General features: G+C 32.6%; 1 protein-coding gene and 1 long non-coding RNA gene across 2 annotated transcripts; one reads left to right on the top strand and one right to left on the bottom strand.

The window, feature by feature from the left end:
• Window positions 1-16080: 16080 nt before the first annotated feature.
• LOC139429662 (uncharacterized) lies at window positions 16081-16483 on the top strand. The gene is made up of 2 exons (XR_011640216.1): window positions 16081-16122; window positions 16178-16483. It is a non-coding gene; the product is annotated as an uncharacterized lncRNA (long non-coding RNA).
• A 3317-nt stretch (window positions 16484-19800) lies between these two features.
• On the bottom strand, window positions 19801-21361 carry LOC139429643 (uncharacterized). Its single transcript, XM_071195599.1, has 4 exons — window positions 20849-21361; window positions 20636-20787; window positions 20058-20582; window positions 19801-19935 (listed from the first exon to the last, which is right to left on the bottom strand). The coding sequence occupies exons 1-3, from the start codon at window positions 21296-21298 to the stop codon at window positions 20432-20434; spliced, it is 753 nt and encodes a 250-aa protein (XP_071051700.1). The 5' UTR covers window positions 21299-21361; the 3' UTR covers window positions 19801-19935; window positions 20058-20431.
• Between the last annotated feature and the right edge of the window lie 190 nt (window positions 21362-21551).

A 21551-nucleotide genomic window follows, 5' to 3' on the forward strand; every position in this document is an offset into this window, starting at 1 on the left:
TATCATTAAAAAATATCACTGGATATTTTTGGCGGTAAATTTAAATTCACGTTATTATTACATAAAACGAAATGTTCTACTTATTATTAACATTTATTTAGCATTTCGTCTATTTTAAACATACAAGTTAGGAGTGCGGGAAGTTACCCCCAATTTTTTGATTTTTAAATTTTTTATTGTTGTCCTAGATTGTTCTAGAGATGTTCTACATTGTTCCAAAGCGGCAAATTGAAAAAATAAAACTCCACGAGAAAACCGAAGAAACAGGTTTTTTGACTAGCCCCCCATTTTTGGAAAAGTGAAATTTTCTTTGTTGTTCTGGGTTGTTCTAGTTGTTCTAGTTATTGTTCTAGAAAATCAAAATTGTGGGATACAGCATTACGAAGTTATAACTAAAAATAGGTTTGGCCGCTGAAATGTCTGGTTGATTGCTGTGACCATAGCTTTTCTATCAATTCCATATTACAAATATATACCTATTATAGCTAACGCAATCTGGAACAGCTATTATTTTCACTAGAACAACTCTCTAAAGGGCACTTTACTCTTTGAAAATTAAAGTTTTTCGAAGTTTTAATAAGAATTAAAAAACATAGAACAATCAGAAATAACTCAAACTTTGCCGATTCAAATTGCTCTAGATGTGTTTTGCGTTCAACACGAACATTAATTTTGCAAAATCACATATTTTTTGTTGCTCTAAATTGTTCTTGTTGTTCTAGGTACTTAAAATGTTTATTTAATCACTGCGGTTTTAGTTCTTTTGAAGTTTCATATAATAATACTTTTAAAATACTAAAAAAATATAGAATAATCTGACCATCATAATTATCTAAAAATCACAAGTTTCACCTTTCTCTTTAAACTTATAATAGTAAAACAAAAGATGCGATTTAAAGTGTATTTATTTTGTATAAACTAATAAATTAATAAATAAACTAAACTAAGAAATAAAACAATAACTATTCGATCAGTATTACTATATTAGTACAATAATTTATTTTAAAGTAAACTATAACTAAATAAACTAAATTATGTAAATAAACTAATATCATGGAATAATACGGTTACATCACTTTGCTCAATTATAAACATATATGCACATTTAAGCATTTATTTCAGTAGCTTTTTCAACTTGTACGGATTCTTTTCGTAAGTCTTTAAATAATTTCCAATTGGCATTGTTGGGCACAAATGCCAGGTAGTGTCCTACATCATTCAAAGTTTGAGTACCTTCGTAACTGATGATACCTGCGGGGATATAGAATTTGTTGTGGAGTTACAAATTGCGTACGTAATCACTCAATTTTGTTTTATTGTTCTCTCCATTCGTTGTTTCTATAAACAGACCACATTTTTTTGCAATTGTTGCTTAGGGTTTGCATGTAGTTTTCTATTACTTGGTTTAGCTATGCATAGCCTAATATTGTTACGATGTCAATGTCGATTGGTAAAATTATGTTTTTATGGAAAGTAACGTTTAAACCATTATTGCAGTTTTTGTTACCGTTACAGTTTTTGTTAACCATTATTGCCGTTGTGTGCAAAGAAACGTAATATTTGACACAACATTCACTATTATCAGGCCAGCAATATTCTGGTTTCCAAAATAATTTATGCCTGTTAATAGTTTAGCTCTTTTTTTATATGTTGCTTTACTAGAACCGGTTTTTAAAAATAATTTTAGGAAACTAAAGCAATATGTGCAAACATTCTCAACATGATTTCTAAATGAATAGCTAGTATCGTCAGCTACGAAGGTACTCACTCTTTGAGTGATGTAGGATACTACACGGCATTTGTGCCCAACAATTAGTTATTATTTAATGATTTAAGAAAAAAATCCATACAGGTTGAAGAAGCAACAGAAATAAATGCACAAATGTGCATATATGTGTGTAAATGAGTTCCGTGATATTAGTCCATTTAGATGATTTAATTTATTTACTTATACTTTACTTTAGAATAATTTTTTGTACAGTTTTTGTGAAAGAATAGGTATTGTTTTGTTAGTTTATTTATTAATTTATTACTTAGTTTTACAAAATAAAATACACTTTAAATCGCATCTAATGTTTTATTATTATAAGTTTAAATAGAAAGGTGATTTTTAGAAAATTAGATGGTCAGATTATTCCATATTTTTTAATTTTTTAAAACTATTATTATATTAACGGTTGGGTTCACTGATTCAACAAAACCTGTCCGATATCACAACAACTAATAAAATTTAAGGTTTTTCTAGTGAAAATAACAGCTGTTCTGAATTGTTTTAATTGTTGTAAGTAGTAATTTTTAATATGAAACTTTAAAAGAACTAAAACCGCAGTGATTAAATAAACATTTTAAGTACCTAGAACAACAAGAACAATTTAGAGTAACAAAAAATATGTGATTTTGCAAAATTAATGTCCGTGTTAAACGCAAAACACATCTAGAACAATTTGAATCGGCAAAGTTTGAATTATTTTAGATTGTTCTATGTTTTTTAATTCTTATTGTGTAATATATAACCGCTGTCACCAGAATTACTGACTGAAACTTCCAAAAATTTTAATTTTCAAAGAGTAAAGTGCCCTTTAGAGAGTTGTTCTAGTGAAAATAATAGCTGTTCCAGATTGCGTTAGCTATAATAAGTATATATTTGTTATATGGAACTGATAATAGAAAAACTATGGTCACAGCAATCAACTAGACATTTGGGCGGCCAAACCTATTTTTAATTATAACTTCGTAATGCTGTATCCCCTAATTTTGATTTTCTAGAACAATAACTAGAACAACCCAGAACAACAAAGAAAATTTGATTTTTCCAAAGATGGGGGGCTAGTAAAAAAACCCGTTTTTTCGGTTTTCTCGCGGAGTTTTTATTTTTTCGATTTGCCGATTTGGTACAATGTAGAACAACTCTAGAACAATCTACAACAATAAAATATTTAAAAATCAAAAAATAGGGGGCTAACTTCCCGCACTCACAAGTTAGCATGTATGGTTTTAATATATTTAATATAACACACATAACTTCATAATTACTAACATTCGCCATATTGAGTGCCAACATAATTCACTAAAAAAAACATTAACAAATAACTGTAAAAGATTCGATTTATGCCAACGAGAATTTCAAACAAAAGGGAAGCTTTGTGGTGCGAAATTTCAAAATCTACACCGCGTATGCAGGCTGTTTCTGTAAGTGTTTGGATATTTTTAATCACAAATACTACGTGACTAAAAGTTATGACGAATCATTTAAAAATTTCTGGTCTAAACCCATAAATGGCTAAGATATATATATGCCTTCGCAATTTTTAAACATTTTCTTAAATATTTTTGACATGGTTTGTCGTATTAAACTTATGTTCTCGTTGTCATTACATCACATTCTTTGTTCATATTTAACAAATAATAATCCTTAAATTAAAATAAATTACGTTAAGACTTACTACAACCAATGCACACCGATAAAAATCACGAACACTACTATCCGTGCTGAAAGTCAAGGCCTCTCACTTTAGACATCGATATCTTCGCAACCGCTTGATGAAAAAGATTGCGGTAAAGTTTGTTGTAATTACTAAACATTTCTACGTACCATTGAATGTGAATTTGAATTTTCGGCTCCGCGGTTTTCTTTTTATCGCGAAGTAAATGAAAAAAGTACCCGATTTTTGAGTGTGCCGCCAACTGTCCACTTTGCGATTTTTTCACTTGAAAATATATTAAACTAAGATTAGAACTAAAACTAGAACTAACACTAGAAACTTTCCGGTTTTGCCGTGCGTCTTTTAATAAAAGGTTTGACGTTTCGGATGCCATGTTGCAACCTTCTTCAGAAACTCGAAGTGACTTCGAACCAGTTTCTGAAGAAGGTTCACACCGGCCGTGAAAGCCTTCGTACTTATATGAAAATATATTGTATTGGTGAACGATTGAATATTGATGATATATATATCGATGAATTAAAAATTTAATTAAAAAAAAACAAAAAAAACAACTTAATAAATTATTTAATTATTAATACGAACTTAAATTTTATATCATTTGATGTTGTTAACTCGGACTGAATATCCTAAATCAAAATAAAATTTTCAAAATTCGAATTTTTAATGAACAACAAAAAAAATTAATCAAAGACTTATCTTAATTACAAGTAAATTGTTTCTCCTTCAAATAATGGTTTCTATATACGCCTCCTCTATCAACTTAAATCCTCGGTGATTCCACACTCTCACGCTAGATGTCCAAATCCAAATCGATTGTTTTAATTTATTCTTCCTTTTTGTATTCTGATTATCGTCTCAGTTAGTGTTTTAAATGTTCACGAATTTTTAATAAACAATTTTATACACTTGATTAAATTAGTTTTTTTTTTAATTGCTAGTTTTTTTTTAATATTCAAACTCACATTAGGTTATTTCTTCTTCTTCTTCACTATGATCGGGGTTATGTTTTTTTTTTTTAGTATATTTTCATTGTCGAACGCGTTCACAACAAAAGGGTGCGTCTTCTTCTACGATTCAACTTTGATTGTTATTGTTATTTTTTCAAGTGTCGGTACTTCAATTTTCTATCAAATGCGTAGCGACTATGCTACTGACAATCGTGGATTATTTCAAAAATAATATAAATTTTGGTTATACAAAGTACGTTAAAAGATAATTTATGTAAAATTTCGGAACGACATGCAATGTCGATCAAAATAGTTCAAATATGTTTTCTTTTTTCCAAAAATAATGATTATCAGATATTATTATCGATTTGTTGGTTAATTTCTTCAATTTCAGGAACAATATGGTTTTAAATGTCTTTATCATTATCGGTGAATTTTTAAAATAAGATTTTGGAATGGATATGGAAATTTTATTACTTTCTAGAAATATTACGGCATAGATTATTATTGATTAAGTGAAAGATCGCATTAATAAGTCTTTGTAAGAAGTTTTATCGATAATTTCATGAGCAATATCGATTCTCAACTGACAGGTGAAAACGTAGTCATATTTTTTCATTAAAAATGAAATCAGATACTATCAGATACTCGTATCAGCCTGAATTACTACAATATCAATAAAAAAATAAATAAAAAAGGAGAGATGTAACACCACGTTTCTAACTACAGTATAAATAAGAACATATTTCAATATGTTCTTTATAATTCAATATTATTTCATAACAAACATGACCACTATTTGGTGTAATTTATGTGAAAAATGATTCTGCTTTTGTAAGCCGTTGTGGAGTTAGTATTCATTATAAATAATATTTCCAACTCTAACAATGCCATAAACACGTATTGATTTTTAATGTTCTATTTCATTGACAAAATCGAAAAACATAATGAAAATAATAAACAAAATCATTAAACTAAAACTAAAACTAACACTAGCACTATCACTAGAACTAACACTAGACCTACAACTAGAAACTTTCGGGTTAACCCGTGCGTTTTTTGAAAAAAATGTTTGACGTTCGGATGCCACATGATAGTGCTAGTGTTAGTTCTAGTTTTAGTTTAATTAACACCGGCCGTGAATGCCTTCGTACTTATAAATAAAATCATACTAACCAAAATAACGTAAACTAGATCTTTTACAAAAAACTAATAATTTTTAATAGATAAGTACGCTACATGTAAACTGTAAATAATTCAAAATGACAATTTTAAAATAAGGTTGTCAAAACTGACAGGTGACTATGTATTTTCTGTTTAATAGTGACATTGTCACAAAAATTAATGACGTTGTCGTTTAAAGAAAATGTTGGTTGTAAACGATGAATACTAAAAGTAAGTTTTTGTTATTTGGCGAAATAATAAAGTTTTTTTTTCAATATTTTTATAATTTAGAAGGGCCCTTCTAACTGCAGAGAGAGGGATGGACGATGTTCTAACTTTAGAAACACAAATTTAGTATTTAACAAATTCTTATGTACGGTTCTTAAGGTTGATTATTAAGGGTTAGAAGTAGAACGGAATGAAATTGGTACAGGCTTTAAATTTGAAAATGTATTGCGCAAACTAGATAGGAGAGGTTCTGTGTCAACAGAATGATGTGAATTTATAGAAAATTCTCCAGGAAGACAAAGTAGTTGCCTAACTCAGCGGGAGAACAACGCCGATCTTCTTTTAAAGAGAATCAGAGTCCCAACAGGATTATTGGTGGTTCGTGATTCCTCCTATCGACATTTCCTATGGCTGTTATGGCGGTTTTGAGAGTCCTGTGCTTGTAAAATTGTAAAAGGGTGTGATAGATTGTGGTATGCCGATTCTGGAAAGATATTCACGGAGAAGAGTGTTTGCTACTGAAGAAGATGAAATATCATTTATAGGATAAGCTTCAGGCCAAAGTGTGAAGCGGTCGATTACTGTGAGGACATAAGAACATCCTAAAGATACTAAAGGTCCTAATAAATCTATATGGATATGCTGAAATCGTCCTTTAGGAATGGATATTTTCTCAACAAGGGATTTGGTATGTTGATGGATCTTTGTTTTCTGCTACTGGAGACATCTCATTCTTGTCCAAAATTGTATGTCCTTTGACATATGAGGCCAAATGAAGCGAGATTTAACACTGTGTAATGTAGAACGAAAACCTGAATAAGTTAAAGAATGAAATTTATTAAAAATTACTCTTCTATATTTTTAAGGTATATATATTTTAGGGGATGTCAAAGTAATGTCGCACCAAAGTACTAAATTTTAGCCTGCAATTTTTGTTTCAGATAAAAATATAAGTTAGTTATAATTGCATTTGGAAGCTGATTGTTTGTTGATTAAATAAGGTAATTGTTGATCTTGGTCCTGAGCATTTTTAATCATCTGTAAGTTTGGGTATTGATCTTCAAGGCAATCGACATTGATTCGTGACAATGTGTCTGCCACAATGTTCGATTTACCTTGCTCCCATACCTATATTTGAAGCATTAGTAGTTAACGAAAGCGACGCATGAATAGATGGATGCGCAAGTGTTATCGTAAAAGTAAGAAGTTCTTGAGTGAATGATAGTTCATGTTTGTTTGAACATGAAGAGATTGATTTGTCTTTACTAGAATTTAGACCAGGTGTTAAATTATACAGTGGTGCTAATGAATGAACGAATGAATATATGATAAAAGTTTATCATACCTAAGAATCTTTGTAGCTCTTTTAAAGAAACAGTGCTGTACAGTTATTTAAATGCAAGTTGAAGTCTTGTATGTGAGGAAGAGGGTAACGATCAAGAACAGTTAAAATTTAGATGATGATAATCTCCACAGGGTCCCCAACCATTGGACTCTTTTTTAGGGACCATATGTTATGGAGAAGCTGTGGACGAAAATGATGAAAAATACCTAAAGATACGATAGTTTCAAATTTTTTTTTAGCAATATTAAATTTTTAATGATATGGTGATTTGTAGAATGCATCACTGGGGAAGAAAAATCTGGGGGAGAAATTAATTTTGAGTAGCATTTTAAAAGTTGTTTAAATTTCGTTTCAATAGAAAATAGTTTTGGTGAAGTTGAATTAGTTCGTTGGATTAAACGTATTGAACATAGATTGGTTTCCAAATCAATTAAAGGACGATTTTTAATATCTAATAAGATACCGTATTTATGTAAAAAATCGGCACAGATAATTGTTTTTTTAACATCGGCTATAATAAATATGAAAGGGTAATTTCTTCTAAGATTTAATGATCACGTTAATAATTTTTTGTCATTAGTATTTATCGAATTTCCCTTAGCAGCCGAAAGGAATTTAGTAGAATCCTGTTTGTGTTGTAGATACAACGTGTGAGGAAGTACTGAAATATCTGCGAAGACAAAGATTGGCGAATAAATGAAGTAGAACCTCTTGGTCGCTAAAGAGTTGTAGTAATTAAATAATTTTAACTGTTTTTAAAAATTAAAATGCAAAGGCAGACGTGTTGTCTGGTTGGTTGCTTATAATCGAATGATATTTACATCGAAATCAACAAAAATGGTAACAAAGGTAATTTATGATAATAAGGTAATTTGATAAAAGTTATAATTTCTATGTGTACGCTACAGTCGCTCTATATAGAATGCAAAACACCGGAGAATCACGTATGTACGATTTGTGTAGTCAAATATTCTCGACACATAAAACTTAAGCAGCACAATATTGTACCGGTCTTATGGTCTCGACGCAGAAGTACGAGCGCGTTAATTATAAACAGTCGAAAGAAATGTTCTAGTTGAAAAGAAATAAGTCATCTAATTGTAAAAAAATACAAATAATATAATTAAAAATAAACTACGTTTCTTCGTTAATAATGTAACGAAGTAACATTTTTTTTTTAATTCCGAAAAATTAATAACATCCGAATATACTTCCCACATTACCCCGACCTCCTACAGTTTCCGCCCGATTTAGAAAAATCCAAAAATTGATACCTTATCACCACCCACTTATGCAACTTTATTCGCATTTTCCTTAATTTCTTAATTTCCTTAATTAAACTTCAAATTTTCATATTAATTCATTTAAAACCGTTAAACCTTTTTCTGAAAACGTTTCCTGACCGAATTTCAAATAAACAAAAGCAATTAGTGGAAATCGCCAAACGACGTAATTACCGAAAGCACATGGTTTCTGAAAATTGTTATTTAAAATAATTAAATAACACCGCAACGAAGTAAAATACGAAGAAGTATCAGTAATCAGTAATCAGGGTGTTACTGTAAACAAGGCCGACCGTCCCGTGTGAGTTTCAGCAGCCAGCGAGCTACCGTTCAGCTACCGTACAGCGACTATTTTTTTTATGATGCGGAATTAGAAATCGTAGAACAATCAAACCGATTTCAAACAATTACTAGTATCATGAAATAACCGTTGAATGATTCTAAAGACGATCCGATTATGATTAACATGATTATTAACCAAAATCATCCCGCATCTTAATTAATTAATTTACTTCATTCCTGATGGTCATCCATGGAAAATACTACACGTATAGGATTGCCCCGGACACCGCCCAACTGCTGAAGCTACTTTGTGTTGAAGTGCGCGTTCATTAATACTGATTAATCGAAGTTAACGTGAAACACGCGGTCGGGAAAACGTTTATGTAGGTAAGTGCCGTAAACGCTAACCGATTTTGTTAATTATATTTTTGTAAATTTCCACATAAACAAGGGTATCTTTTGAATTATGTTATAAATTTTTCCGATAATTATTTTTAATTAATTATCACTCCGCTATTCCTTAATCAATTTTATCCGCTCAAAAAAGGGATTTAGTTAATTTTGTACCCCGCATCCGATAGCGCCGTTAAAATTTTGCTATTGTGATTAATTAGCCCCGCTCATTATAATTTAGTTTTGATAACTTGTTTCAATACGATCCCCCCCTCGGAAAAATCCAGTTTTCACCCCGAACAAGTATAAGTAGCCGGTCAAAATTTCATTTTCAACCAGTCTTCAACTGTCAGAATCAGTCTTCAACTGTCTTGATCAGTCTTCGACCGTTCTGGATTAGTCTTCGACAGTCTTCAAGAGTCTTCAGCCGTCATCAACCGTCTTCAAGAAGTTCGCCAGACTTCACCGAAAAATCTCCGAGTTTTGGAAATAACCGAGTTTCATCGTAAGTTTCGTTTTGGTCTTACAATTGTGGGACTTTGATTTTATTTTCCGCAATACTTTCCCCGACCTGGTGTTGCTGCGAGTTTTCCGCAACACTCTTCCGACCTGGTACTGCTGCGAGTTTTCCGCAATACTTTCCCCGACCTGGTGTTGCTGCGAGTTTTCCGCAACATCTTTCCGACCTGGTGCTACCGCGAGTTTTCCGTAGCACTTCATCCAGACCAATTATTCCCTTATGAATAATTATTTCAATCACGTCCGAAGTACGAGTGCCACAAGATTGCACTAGGCCAGACATTTACCGATTATATATTTAAATAAAGATTTTTTTTACCTTCCTCCGTAAACTCCTATGTTGATTTTTTTTATTATTAATAAATTTTGATTTTATTTCTTAATTTATGAACCGCATGTTTTTATTTTTTTGACCCTCTCTAAAACACCCTGAATCTCCGACTGTAACCCCCAAAAGCTACTTGGAGGCGAAAGAGTTCCTTAACTCTGTAAACATAAGGTGGCGCCCGAGACCGTTAACATCCCGAACATAAAAAAAAGGGCACCAAGACCCCTTTCCTAGGACCGAAGCAGGAAAGGACGTCGCAATAAGTAAAGAGTGTGTCTGATTCACATAGATGTAATACTAAATAATATAATTCTCGTTGAACTAAAATTAGAACTAACACTAGAATCTTTCGCAGTTTGCCGGGCGTCTTTTAAGAAAAACGCTAATTTTAGTTCAATTAACACCGGCCGTGAAAGCCTTCGTACTTATAATATAATTCTCCCTTTAAAAAAGTGTAACGCAACTGCTCTAGTGGAGTATCAGACCATCCCAACTGTTGTATATTTTTACATATTTGGATTTGTCTGTTTTGAAGCTTTATAAATAACTTTACTTTTTGCAATTTGATTCTTCCGTTCTCGAGTTATTCGATTTTTTCTAGAAAAATCTGCTCCAGCGGTTATTTGTTAAAAAAATCATAGAACACTCAATTTTTGAGATATCAATTTAGGATTCAGAACATGTTTAAACAATATGATGGAGTATGTTTTGGTGCCGAGAACAGCTGTCTAGATCGTTTGGTCACATTACTATGGCACGTTAACTTTTCGAAACTTGGAAGTACCATAACTTCATTTTTTTAAATGGCACCCCCCATATTTTATTACTTAGTCGTCTTCGGTGTCTCTTTTTACATCTTTTATATCCGATATGTCCTATACCTAACATTTATAGTTTGGAAGATAATTAGAGTTTTTTGAAAAATGCACACACATCGATATTTAACCTAGTGTGTCATGAATACCGTCATGTAGTGAATGACCGGATGAAGTGGAAGTTTGAAAATTTGTAGACTTGTGATGTTTGATGCCAGCTTTTTAACTAAAGTATATTCAGGTTCCGGGTACTTGTGGTTACACCGGAAGAGGTGACAATTTTCATATTTCAAATGGAACACCCTGAGTTTTATTACATTTTTCAATCAAAAATGTCAACTACAACGTTACTTTTTATAATTTATAAATCATCTAGTTTACCGCCGGAAAAAAAATTTGGTGTTGTGGAATGTTGTTGTGGTTATGTATTATCAGAGGATCAGTAAGGAAAGAGTAAACAGTTTGACATTTGCTAAAGCTATGGTTTATTTCTGTTGGAGTGTAATTGGAGTGTAATCAGAGGATCAGTAAGGAAAGAGTAAACAGTTTGACATTTGCTAAAGCTATGGTTTATTTCTGTTGGAGTGTAATCAGAGGATCAGTAAGGAAAGAGTAAACAGTTTGACATTTGCTAAAGCTATGGTTTATTTCTGTTGAGAGTGTAACCAAATAATGCCATATACGTGTCGGCTGCAACCTACAAATGGCCTAAAAAAATTGAACAAAAATTTCAAAAATGTAATGAAATACAGGTGTTTCATTTGAAATATGAAAGTTGTCACATCTTCCGGTGTAACCGCAAGTACCCGGAACCTGAAAATATTTGACTAAAAAGCTGGCATCAAACATCAGAAGTCTGTAAATTTTCAAAAGGCCACTTCATATGGTTATACACTAGGTCACACTAGCTATTCATGGCACACTAGGTTAAATATCGATATGATATGTGTGCATTTTTCAAAAAACCCTAATTATCTTCCAAACTATAAATGTTAGGTATAGAGCATATGGGATATAAAAGATGTAAAATGAGACACCCAAGACGACTAAGTAATAAAATATGGGGGGTGCCATTTAAAAAAATGAAGTTATGAAATTTCCAAATTTCGAAAAGTTATCGTGCCGAAGTAAAGTAACCAAACGTTCTAGACGGACGTACTCGGCACCAAAACATACTCCATCATGTTGCTTACGCATGTTCTGAATCCTAAATTGATATCCCAAAAATCGAGTGTTCTCTGATTTTTTTAACAAATGTCTGCTGGAGCAGATTTTTCTAGAAAAATTCGAATAACTCGAGAACGGCCGAATGAAATTGCAAAAAGTAAAGTTATTCATAAACCTTGAAAATAGACAAATCCAAATATGTAAAAATATATAGGGTGTTCCATTTAAAAAAATAAAGTAGGTGTCGACTTCCGGTATAACCGGAATTGCTAGAAATCTGAAAATATTTTAGTCGAAGAGAACGCAATTAATAATACTTAAATCTGAATTTTCAAATTTTTGTTTTAGCTAGAACCCTGTAAAGTTCTAATGAACGATCGTCGTGGATGACCCTGTATATGTCCGTCCATAGGGAAGGTCAATGCGGAAAAAGGAGCAAAAAAAACATGTACAATATTAAACAGACTTGATCAAAAAAGAATATTACATTACAGATAGAAACAGAACGATAAAAAGAGGAGAAACGAAGACATAAAGAGATACTAAACTCAAATGTTTTGTTTACGGAAAAACGTGTCAAAATAAGATCAACTTGAAGTGTTAGGAACCTAAACATAGTTTCCATAAGAAATACGTTCCAAAATCTCATCGAATTCTTATTCCTGATATGAATACTTATCTATGCCATAATTGTTACAGCGAAGAGCCCAGAAAATGAACTTTATAAGAACTCCTATGATGAAAACTTATTAAATACAGACAAATTTTAACAACTTGAAACTGGCCAGGATAAGAACATTAATAATGATCCTTGCAAAATCAGTAAGACAAGAAACAACAGCAAGGTGTCAAAATATAACTTGAAGGATTGGATGAAGATGAAAAAATTTATCCTAAATAAGCGCATTGTGTGTATAATCAAGTTTCAACAGTAATGTATTACAATTAACATATGTCCAATAACTGTAACATTACCGCCCAATGACTATTTGTACTTTTTTGCAATAAATAATTAAAAATGTAATTCGTGTATTATCTACGAAATCAGATAAGTAACTACAAAAAATCCCTTAACTGTCCAATAACTGTATGGTTTACTCTAATCAATAATTATTTCATTCTGATTCAGATTATTTCACTCACATATACAATGTATACAGGGTGTTTTAAAACAACGTTTAAATATTTATAGGGGTATAGGGGTTCAAATTTTTTGGGACATTACATTTTTTCTTTTAAACTATAACTACTACAGATTTGATACCTGGCAAATCGATACAGTATAAAACTGTCTCTTTTTGAGAATAGTATGATGTTTCCATTGCTTCCGGTTAGACCGGAAGTGAAAATAAATACCACTATTTTTCAGAAAATTCAAAAATTTTATTTAACAATTAGTCAGATAGCTTAATTCTAAACAACATTAATTCGAAAAAAGGAATTGTACTCCTTAAGGTTTCCGAAAAAGAAAACATTTTAAAAAATAAATTATTAGAAAAATTGAATTGACACAACGTAATACTAACATTAATCAAAACGAAGCTTTTTACTGAAGATGTTCAAAATGTCGACCTGCAACATCAATACAGTTTCTCATTCTACGTTCAAAGGAAGCCCGAACTCTTTCAAATAGCCCGTAGTTTTCACGAATTGTTTGGCAACCCTGTTAGCCGGCGATTGGAAAATGTTTCAGCATAGAAACGATGTGCTCTCAAACTATTTGCATTGACACGGCCGTACATAAACACCATATCGCTCATTTCAGCATTTGAATACAAGACCATTGCAAACGATTTCACTTCACATTTCGCAAAATCAAATGACTGGAGTTTGGTTATTTCGTAATTTCAACAAAACGTCAAATTAATGTATCTTAGCAGATTGTACGTAAGGCAAAGCCTACTCCTTGTAATGGCCAAATTTTGGTAACTAATGGCATAACGTTTTGTAATGGAATAACTTATACTAACTGGAAGCAATGGAAACATCATACTACTCTCAAAAAGAGACAGTTTCATACTGTATCGATTTCCCAAGTATCAAATCTGTAGTAGTTACAGTTTAAAAGAAAAAACCTAGCGTCCCAAAAAATTTGAACATCCTGTAACGCGAAAACGGTTGATTTTCGGACCCATCTTGGTTAACACTTTTCGACTTGTTTTCTACTGTAGCACTACCCCTATAAATATTTAAACGTTGTTTTAAAACACCCTGTATAAAGAGAAAATATTGTAACTGTGATATACACTTAACCGCAAAATTAACGCACCACTCTGACTTTTAGTTTTATTTCGAGAAATATTATACAGGGTGTCAGATAAAAAACGCCCCAAGCTGTAACTCTGTCATTTACATTTCGATTTTCATGAGCGAGGTATCAAATTAAATGGTTTGATTCATGCTGCAAATAAACTTTTTCCAACGCCATCTTCAATTTCAAGCGATTATCAACTTTTGATTTTTAAATTGCTAGGTATGTTTTTCTTCACGTTATTGGATAGAGGTTTTTTTCTGAATCCATTAACGTACAATACATCAACATTAATTGTAATTGCGGCTTTACGCAATAAAACATCTTTAATCCTAGTTACAAAAACTTTAAATGTTAAATACTTATAACTACCAGGCAGACTATTAAAAAATTTTATTCCATAATATTTATAGGCGTTCCTAGATCTGGTCAGTCTCAACGCATCATGTCGGATGTCACCCCCCCTCCTAGTTTTGTAATTGTGAAAATCACCATTTTTTTTTAGTTGACAATGAAGTAACATTGTATATTTCAAACATTCAAAGATTTTTAAATTGCTAAACGAAGAGCGACAGTCTTCAGTATAGTTTAATTTGGCTATATTTCTATTGACTCAATTACGCCTTTTGTATAGGATTTGTCAGTCTTCTTTATTTAATTTTGAAATCATAGCAGCTTTTCATGAGGGGCTTGTTTTTTAAGTAAATAAGCCTCACTTCTAAAATAAAAGTAGGCATTGCATTTTAATTGTTTTACCAATTGATAAGATAACTGTCATTCGTGCAATACATAATGGAGCGTGCTAGACGAAATTTAAATCGTGATGAATGTGTAACTTGGCGTGGCTCATACAACGGTCGGTAGGGTTTTGCAGAGATTTGTAGAGACCAACAATTATGCTAGACGACGTGACCAAGGCAGGCCATGAACTATAAATGCGGTGGAGGATCAATTTTTGATGCTTCGTTTTGCCTTGTAAGTTCTGATCGTCGTAACAGAAGGCCAGTGACAGAATGTACAGAAGGCCAAATGAAAGATATTCCACATGTAACATTCGAGAAACCACATTATACGTGTTAAAGCACATATATTTTACATGATTTTGTTTATTTTTAGTTTTCGTTTATTTCCTACAATTCATTTAAGTCAAACTTATTGTTATTATCGAAATAATTCTGTTTATGTATTCTATTTTTAATATGTTTTACAAAATGTATGATAATTTTGACTTTAATTATAATAAATCGAAATATATAAACGGTGCGTTAATTTTGCGGTTAAGTGTATTTAAACGTACCTGTATATGGAAGTCGTCTGTATCAGTTGAGTGTAGACCACTCCACTTAATTAAATGAAATAATTAGTGATTCATGTTTATCACTTACATCTATTTAAGAAAAAGATGAGTAAAATGACATACTTTGGTTGCAATGTAATCCATTTTTGCCTCCTTTTTGTACTTCTGTTGCTCCATTAATTTTACATAACTAATCACAGAAAATCAAAAAGAAATTTATGAATTAAAATATGAACATTTTACTTACTCGATTTAGAAAATGTGTTATTTTACACATCTCCTTTTTTACGTTGATTATTTAAATAAATCAGTGCCATTATGTTTTGTTTTAGACATTAAAAGTAATCTTTTTTACATTTTGCGGAATTTACATCGCCTATTTACTATTGTTACTACTAAGAGCTTATAGTGAATTAAGATCAATGCCATTTTTCGATATGAGATTAAAATTTTTGACACTACTAATGTTGGTGGTTTTATCGATAAGCTTAACAATAACAGTTTTAAGATTTGGAATCGGAGTTTTGGAAGATAACTTCGTCGCCCAATTGTCCACCCATTACAACAGTTCTGTTCAATTCATGTCTTTTTACGGTTTATTAAATTTCTACGTTTAAGCCATGACCTATGTTTATTCTCCAAATACTAAAACCATTCAAGGTAAACATTAAAAATCTCATTTTGTAATCGATTGATTTAAAAAAAATCGTTTTAGAATCAATTATAACTAAAGATAACCCAACCTTTTCGATGATTAATGATTCCGACGAAGATGTTATTTATGGTTCCGAAGATGAAAGTAGAAGGCCGTTGAATAGGGCAAGAAATGACGATGACAGTGATTGAATTAAAATAAGAAATGGTGCCAAGAAGGGGGCTTTTTGGTGAAGTTCTTTTTCTACTTTCGCTATTTTAGATAATATGTAGTGTTTTAAGTAAGTCGAAATGAACTGTAAACAATTATCATAATAAATAAGTGTTATTGTAATTTAAATTGGCGAAATAAACAAACGTAATTGTTTTTATGCTTTTTTTTAATGGAAGACTACAACAATCAATAGAAGATAATTAACTGTAATAATGGAAAATTTGCTCTTTTAATGCCTAACTGACTTAGAAGTTGGAAGTAAAAGACTCTAAACAAGAAAATTTGTCCCACATAAAATGCAACATGTCTGAATGTTTCTAGTTCTAATGTTAGTTCTAGTGACAGTGGTAGGTAGCGCTAGTTAACATGAGATATCACTATGTTGCATATTTTTATTGAAATAAAACTAGAACTCACAGTAGACCTAGAACTAGAATCATCCGGGTTTAGCCGTCTTGAGAGACATGCGGCTAAATCCGAATGTTTCTAGTTCTAGGTCTAGTGTTAGCTTTAGTATTGTACTAGCACTATCACTAGAACTAACACAAGACCTAGAACTAGAATCATTCGGGTTTAGCCGTCTTGAGAGACGTGCGGCTAAACCCGAATGTTTCTAGTTCTAAGTCTAGTGTTAGTTCTAGCATTTCACTATCACTAGAACTAACACAAGACCTAGAACTAGAATCATTCGGGATTAGTCGTCTTGAGAGACATGCGGCTAAATCCGAATGTTTCTAGTTCTCGGTCTAGTGTTAGTTCTAGTATTGCACTAGCACTATTACTAGAATTAACACAAGACCAAGAATCATTCGGCTTTAGCCGTCTTGAGAGACGTGCGTCTAAAACCCGAATGTTTCTAGTCCTCGGTCTAGTGTTAGTTCTAGCATTCCACTATCACTAGAACTCACACACAAGACCTAGAACTAAAATCATTAGGGTTTAGCCGTCTTGAGAAACGTGCGGCTAAATCCGAATGTTTCTAGTTTTCGATCTAGTTTTAGTTCTAGTATTGCACTATCACTATCACTAGAACTAACACAAGACCTGGAGCTAGAATCGTTCGGGTTTAGCAGTCTTGAGAAACGTGCGACTAAACCCGAATGTTTCTAGTTCTAAGTTTAATGTTAGTTCTAGCATTCCACTATCACTAAAACTAACACAAGACCTATAACTAGAATCATTCGGGCATAGCCGTCTTAAGAGACGAGCGGCTAAACCCGAATGTTTCTAGTTCTAAGTCTAGTGTTAGTTCTAGCATTTCACTATCACTAGAACTAACACAAGACCTAGAACTAGAATCATTCGGGATTAGTCGTCTTGAGAGACATGCGGCTAAATCCGAATGTTTCTAGTTCTCGGTCTAGTGTTAGTTCTAGTATTGCACTAGCACTATTACTAGAATTAACACAAGACCAAGAATCATTCGGCTTTAGCCGTCTTGAGAGACGTGCGTCTAAAACCCGAATGTTTCTAGTCCTCGGTCTAGTGTTAGTTCTAGCATTCCACTATCACTAGAACTCACACACAAGACCTAGAACTAAAATCATTAGGGTTTAGCCGTCTTGAGAAACGTGCGGCTAAATCCGAATGTTTCTAGTTTTCGATCTAGTTTTAGTTCTAGTATTGCACTATCACTATCACTAGAACTAACACAAGACCTGGAGCTAGAATCGTTCGGGTTTAGCAGTCTTGAGAAACGTGCGACTAAACCCGAATGTTTCTAGTTCTAAGTTTAATGTTAGTTCTAGCATTCCACTATCACTAAAACTAACAAAAGACCTAGAACTAGAATCATTCGGGTTTAGCCGTCTTGACAGACGTGCGACTAAATCCGAATGTTTCTAGTTCTCGGTCTAGTGTTAGTTCTAGTATTGCACTAGCACTATCGCTAGAACTAGCACAAGACCTAGAACTAGAATCGTTCGGGTTTAGCCGTCTTGAGAGACGTGCGACTAAACCAGAATGTTGCTAGTTCTCGGTCTAGTGTTAGTTTTAGTTTTACACTAGTACTGTCACTAGAACTCACACACAAGACCTAGAACTAAAATCATTCGGGTTTAGCTGTCTTGAGAGACGTGCGGCTAAACCCGATACTTTCTAGTTCTAGGTCTAATGTTAGTTCTAGTTTTACACTATCATTAGAACTAATACAAGACCTAGAACTAGAATCATTCGGGTTTAGCCGTCTTGAGAGACGTGCGGCTAAATCCGAATGTTTTTAGTTCTGGGTGAAGTGTTAGTTCTAGTATTGCACTAGCACTATCACTAGAACTAACACAAGATCTGGAACTAGAATTATTCGGGTTTAGCCGTCTTGAGAGACGTGCGACTAAACCCGAATGTTTCTAGTTCTAAGTCTAGTGTTAGTTCTAGCATTCCACTATCACTAAAACTAACACAAGACCTATAACTAGAATCATTCGGGCATAGCCGTCTTAAGAGACGAGCGGCTAAATCCGAATGTTCCTAGTTCTCGGTCTAGTGTTAGTTCTAGTATTGCACTAGCACTATCACTAGAACTAACACAAGATCTGGAACTAGAATTATTCGGGTTTAGCCGTCTTGAGAGACGTGCGACTAAACCCGAATGTTTCTAGTTCTAAGTCTAGTGTTAGTTCTAGCATTCCACTATCACTAAAACTAACACAAGACCTATAACTAGAATCATTCGGGCATAGCCGTCTTAAGACACGAGCGGCTAAATCCGAATGTTCCTAGTTCTCGGTCTAGTGTTAGTTCTAGTATTGCACTAGCACTATCACTAGAACTAACACAAGACCTGGAACTAGAATCATTCGGGTTTAGCCGTCTTGAGAGACGTGCGGCTAAATCCGAATGTTTCTAGTTCTCGGTCTAGTGTTAGTTCTAGTATTGCACTAGCACTATTACTAGAACTAACACAAGACCTAGAATCATTCGGGTTTAGCCGTCTTGAAAGACGTGCGGCTAAACCCGAATGTTTCTAGTTCTAGTATTTCACTATCACTAGAACTAACACAAGACCTAGAACTAGAATCATTCGGGTTTAGCCGTCTTGAGAGACGTGCGGCTCACCTTTTTCCAAGTTAAACTTTTCTTATGCAAAACTACCCAATGGCACAGTGCAAGCATATAGTAGCTTCGTAACTATGGTTACTGCATTCATATATTGCGCGTTATATGAAATTCCCAGTAGGGAATTGCAAAAATTACTGACTCAGAAAATGGTTGTTATAGTTATAGACATTATGTAACTGACGTCTGCTAACAGAAAGTGATTTAATATGAAGTTAAGTGCTTCAAATTGTTTCAAGTATGTTTCAAAGTTTTCACACACTAAAAGGTAATTGAGGAGATTAATTACTGTAATATTTGATATCTTGTGTACCTGTAAACACTTATAAAGGAAATTTTATTAAATATGATAAATTTTTTAAGTAAGAAATTAGTTTTTATCAGAAAGTATTTTTTAATCAATAAATAAACCCTAATAAAACATAAAAGTCATTTTTTAATAGTTAATTCAACAAACAACAAAAATTACCACTGATGATTATTTCTTCTTCCTCTCCATCCACCTCTCCAACGTGGTTTCTTATAACCTCCACTCCTTCTTTCAGGAAACTCTGAAAAAATCACCCAAAAAAGAAAACATATTAGTTAAGCAACTGGAGTTTTAAGAAAACTTAATACTTACAAGAAAGTAATAACATTAATTAACGTTAATACTAAATTAATTCTAACTTACCTGTAACTTCTTAATAAATAAATTAATCTTCTTATTTCATAATCGGATGTGGATAATGGTGCGGAGATGATGTGGCATGATCAGGATTTAACACATTAATAAACACATTTACAATACGACATAAACTACATGCACAAAAAAAAATGCAAAAAAATTAAGTTAAAAATAATTAAACCGTAACAATTATTAAGCTAACATAGAAAAGGATAATTTATTAAAATGTTTTTTGTTAAAGGAACTGTACGAACATCGTAGATAAATAATTTTAAAAGAAATGCGATCAAAATGAGAAAATTCTAAAAGAAGTGTTTGGAAAAAAGAATATTGTTCGGATAAGATGAGGTAATAAAAAAGATTTACTTTAAAAATTATTCTTAAATATCAAGACCCCTAAACAAAATTGGACGTGCGAAAACGTTAGGTTGATCGTTACGTTCCATCATCAACGTGGCTATTTTTATGCCAATCTCCCTACTAATTTGATACCCATCCACGAAGTAATTGATCCCATTTGGAAAAAATCCCCTAAAATTATTTAAACAATAAAAAATTATCAATATATTTAATAGGAAACTCACCTGATTTGATCGTATGTAACTCCTTGTGTACTTAACCAATTAATTTTGGCAGGTGTGTTATATTGACCGTCATTAGTAGACATTAATTGGGCTAAAGCTTGAAATTCCGAAGTTCCTAGAACGTTGTATAGAAGAAAAGTCTTTTGATTTTCCTAGGTTACAAAAAAAAAAAAAAATTAATTAATAAATGAAATCAAATTTAATTATATATACCAAGAAGCTCCTAAAAACCTTCCGCTCAGTTTGCGGGGCGAAATTCCAAATTCCTTGCGATAAACTAATCATGATATTGCTCAATTCCAATGGACGGATAACATAAAATATCGACGACGGACCAAAACGATATACTGGTCCTATAGTCGCTGTCATATCAATCAACACATTCGTTGGAATACCAAAACGGCGATGATCACTAAAAACACCATCTTGAGATGTGCTTGGAACGTTTGCTCCATTCCCGCTGGTATGACTCAATTCAGGCTGTTTTGAATGTGGTCCGCAACCTTGTCGTTTAGAAGAACCAGTTTTCAAACAAGGTTGGTATTGTTTCGAACTACCACTTTGATGATCATGATTATCATCAGCATCATTTGGAATTCCATTAAAATTTCTTTTAAGAACCTGCTGATTCCTTTCAACATTATCACCGAAATTAGGTTCCATATTTGGATCGAAGTCGTTCGATGATTCGCCGTTTGTGTTAAAATGCAAATATCCATTGCTTCCTGGTGGGACTCGTGGCCTTTTTCCAAATTCAAACGGTTGAACAAGATTAAAATAAGACTCTTCGATTACAAGAACATAATTAAAAAGTCCGAGAAGATCCGTTTCGAATTTTGTAGTTTTAGCAGATGGTTGCGTGACGTGACGTTGAATCATGTCGTTTAAAGCAAGTCGAAATTTCCACACTACATCG

Source organism: Onthophagus taurus, chromosome 4 (assembly GCF_036711975.1).
Source record: "Onthophagus taurus isolate NC chromosome 4, IU_Otau_3.0, whole genome shotgun sequence".
Lineage (NCBI taxonomy): Eukaryota > Metazoa > Arthropoda > Insecta > Coleoptera > Scarabaeidae > Onthophagus > Onthophagus taurus.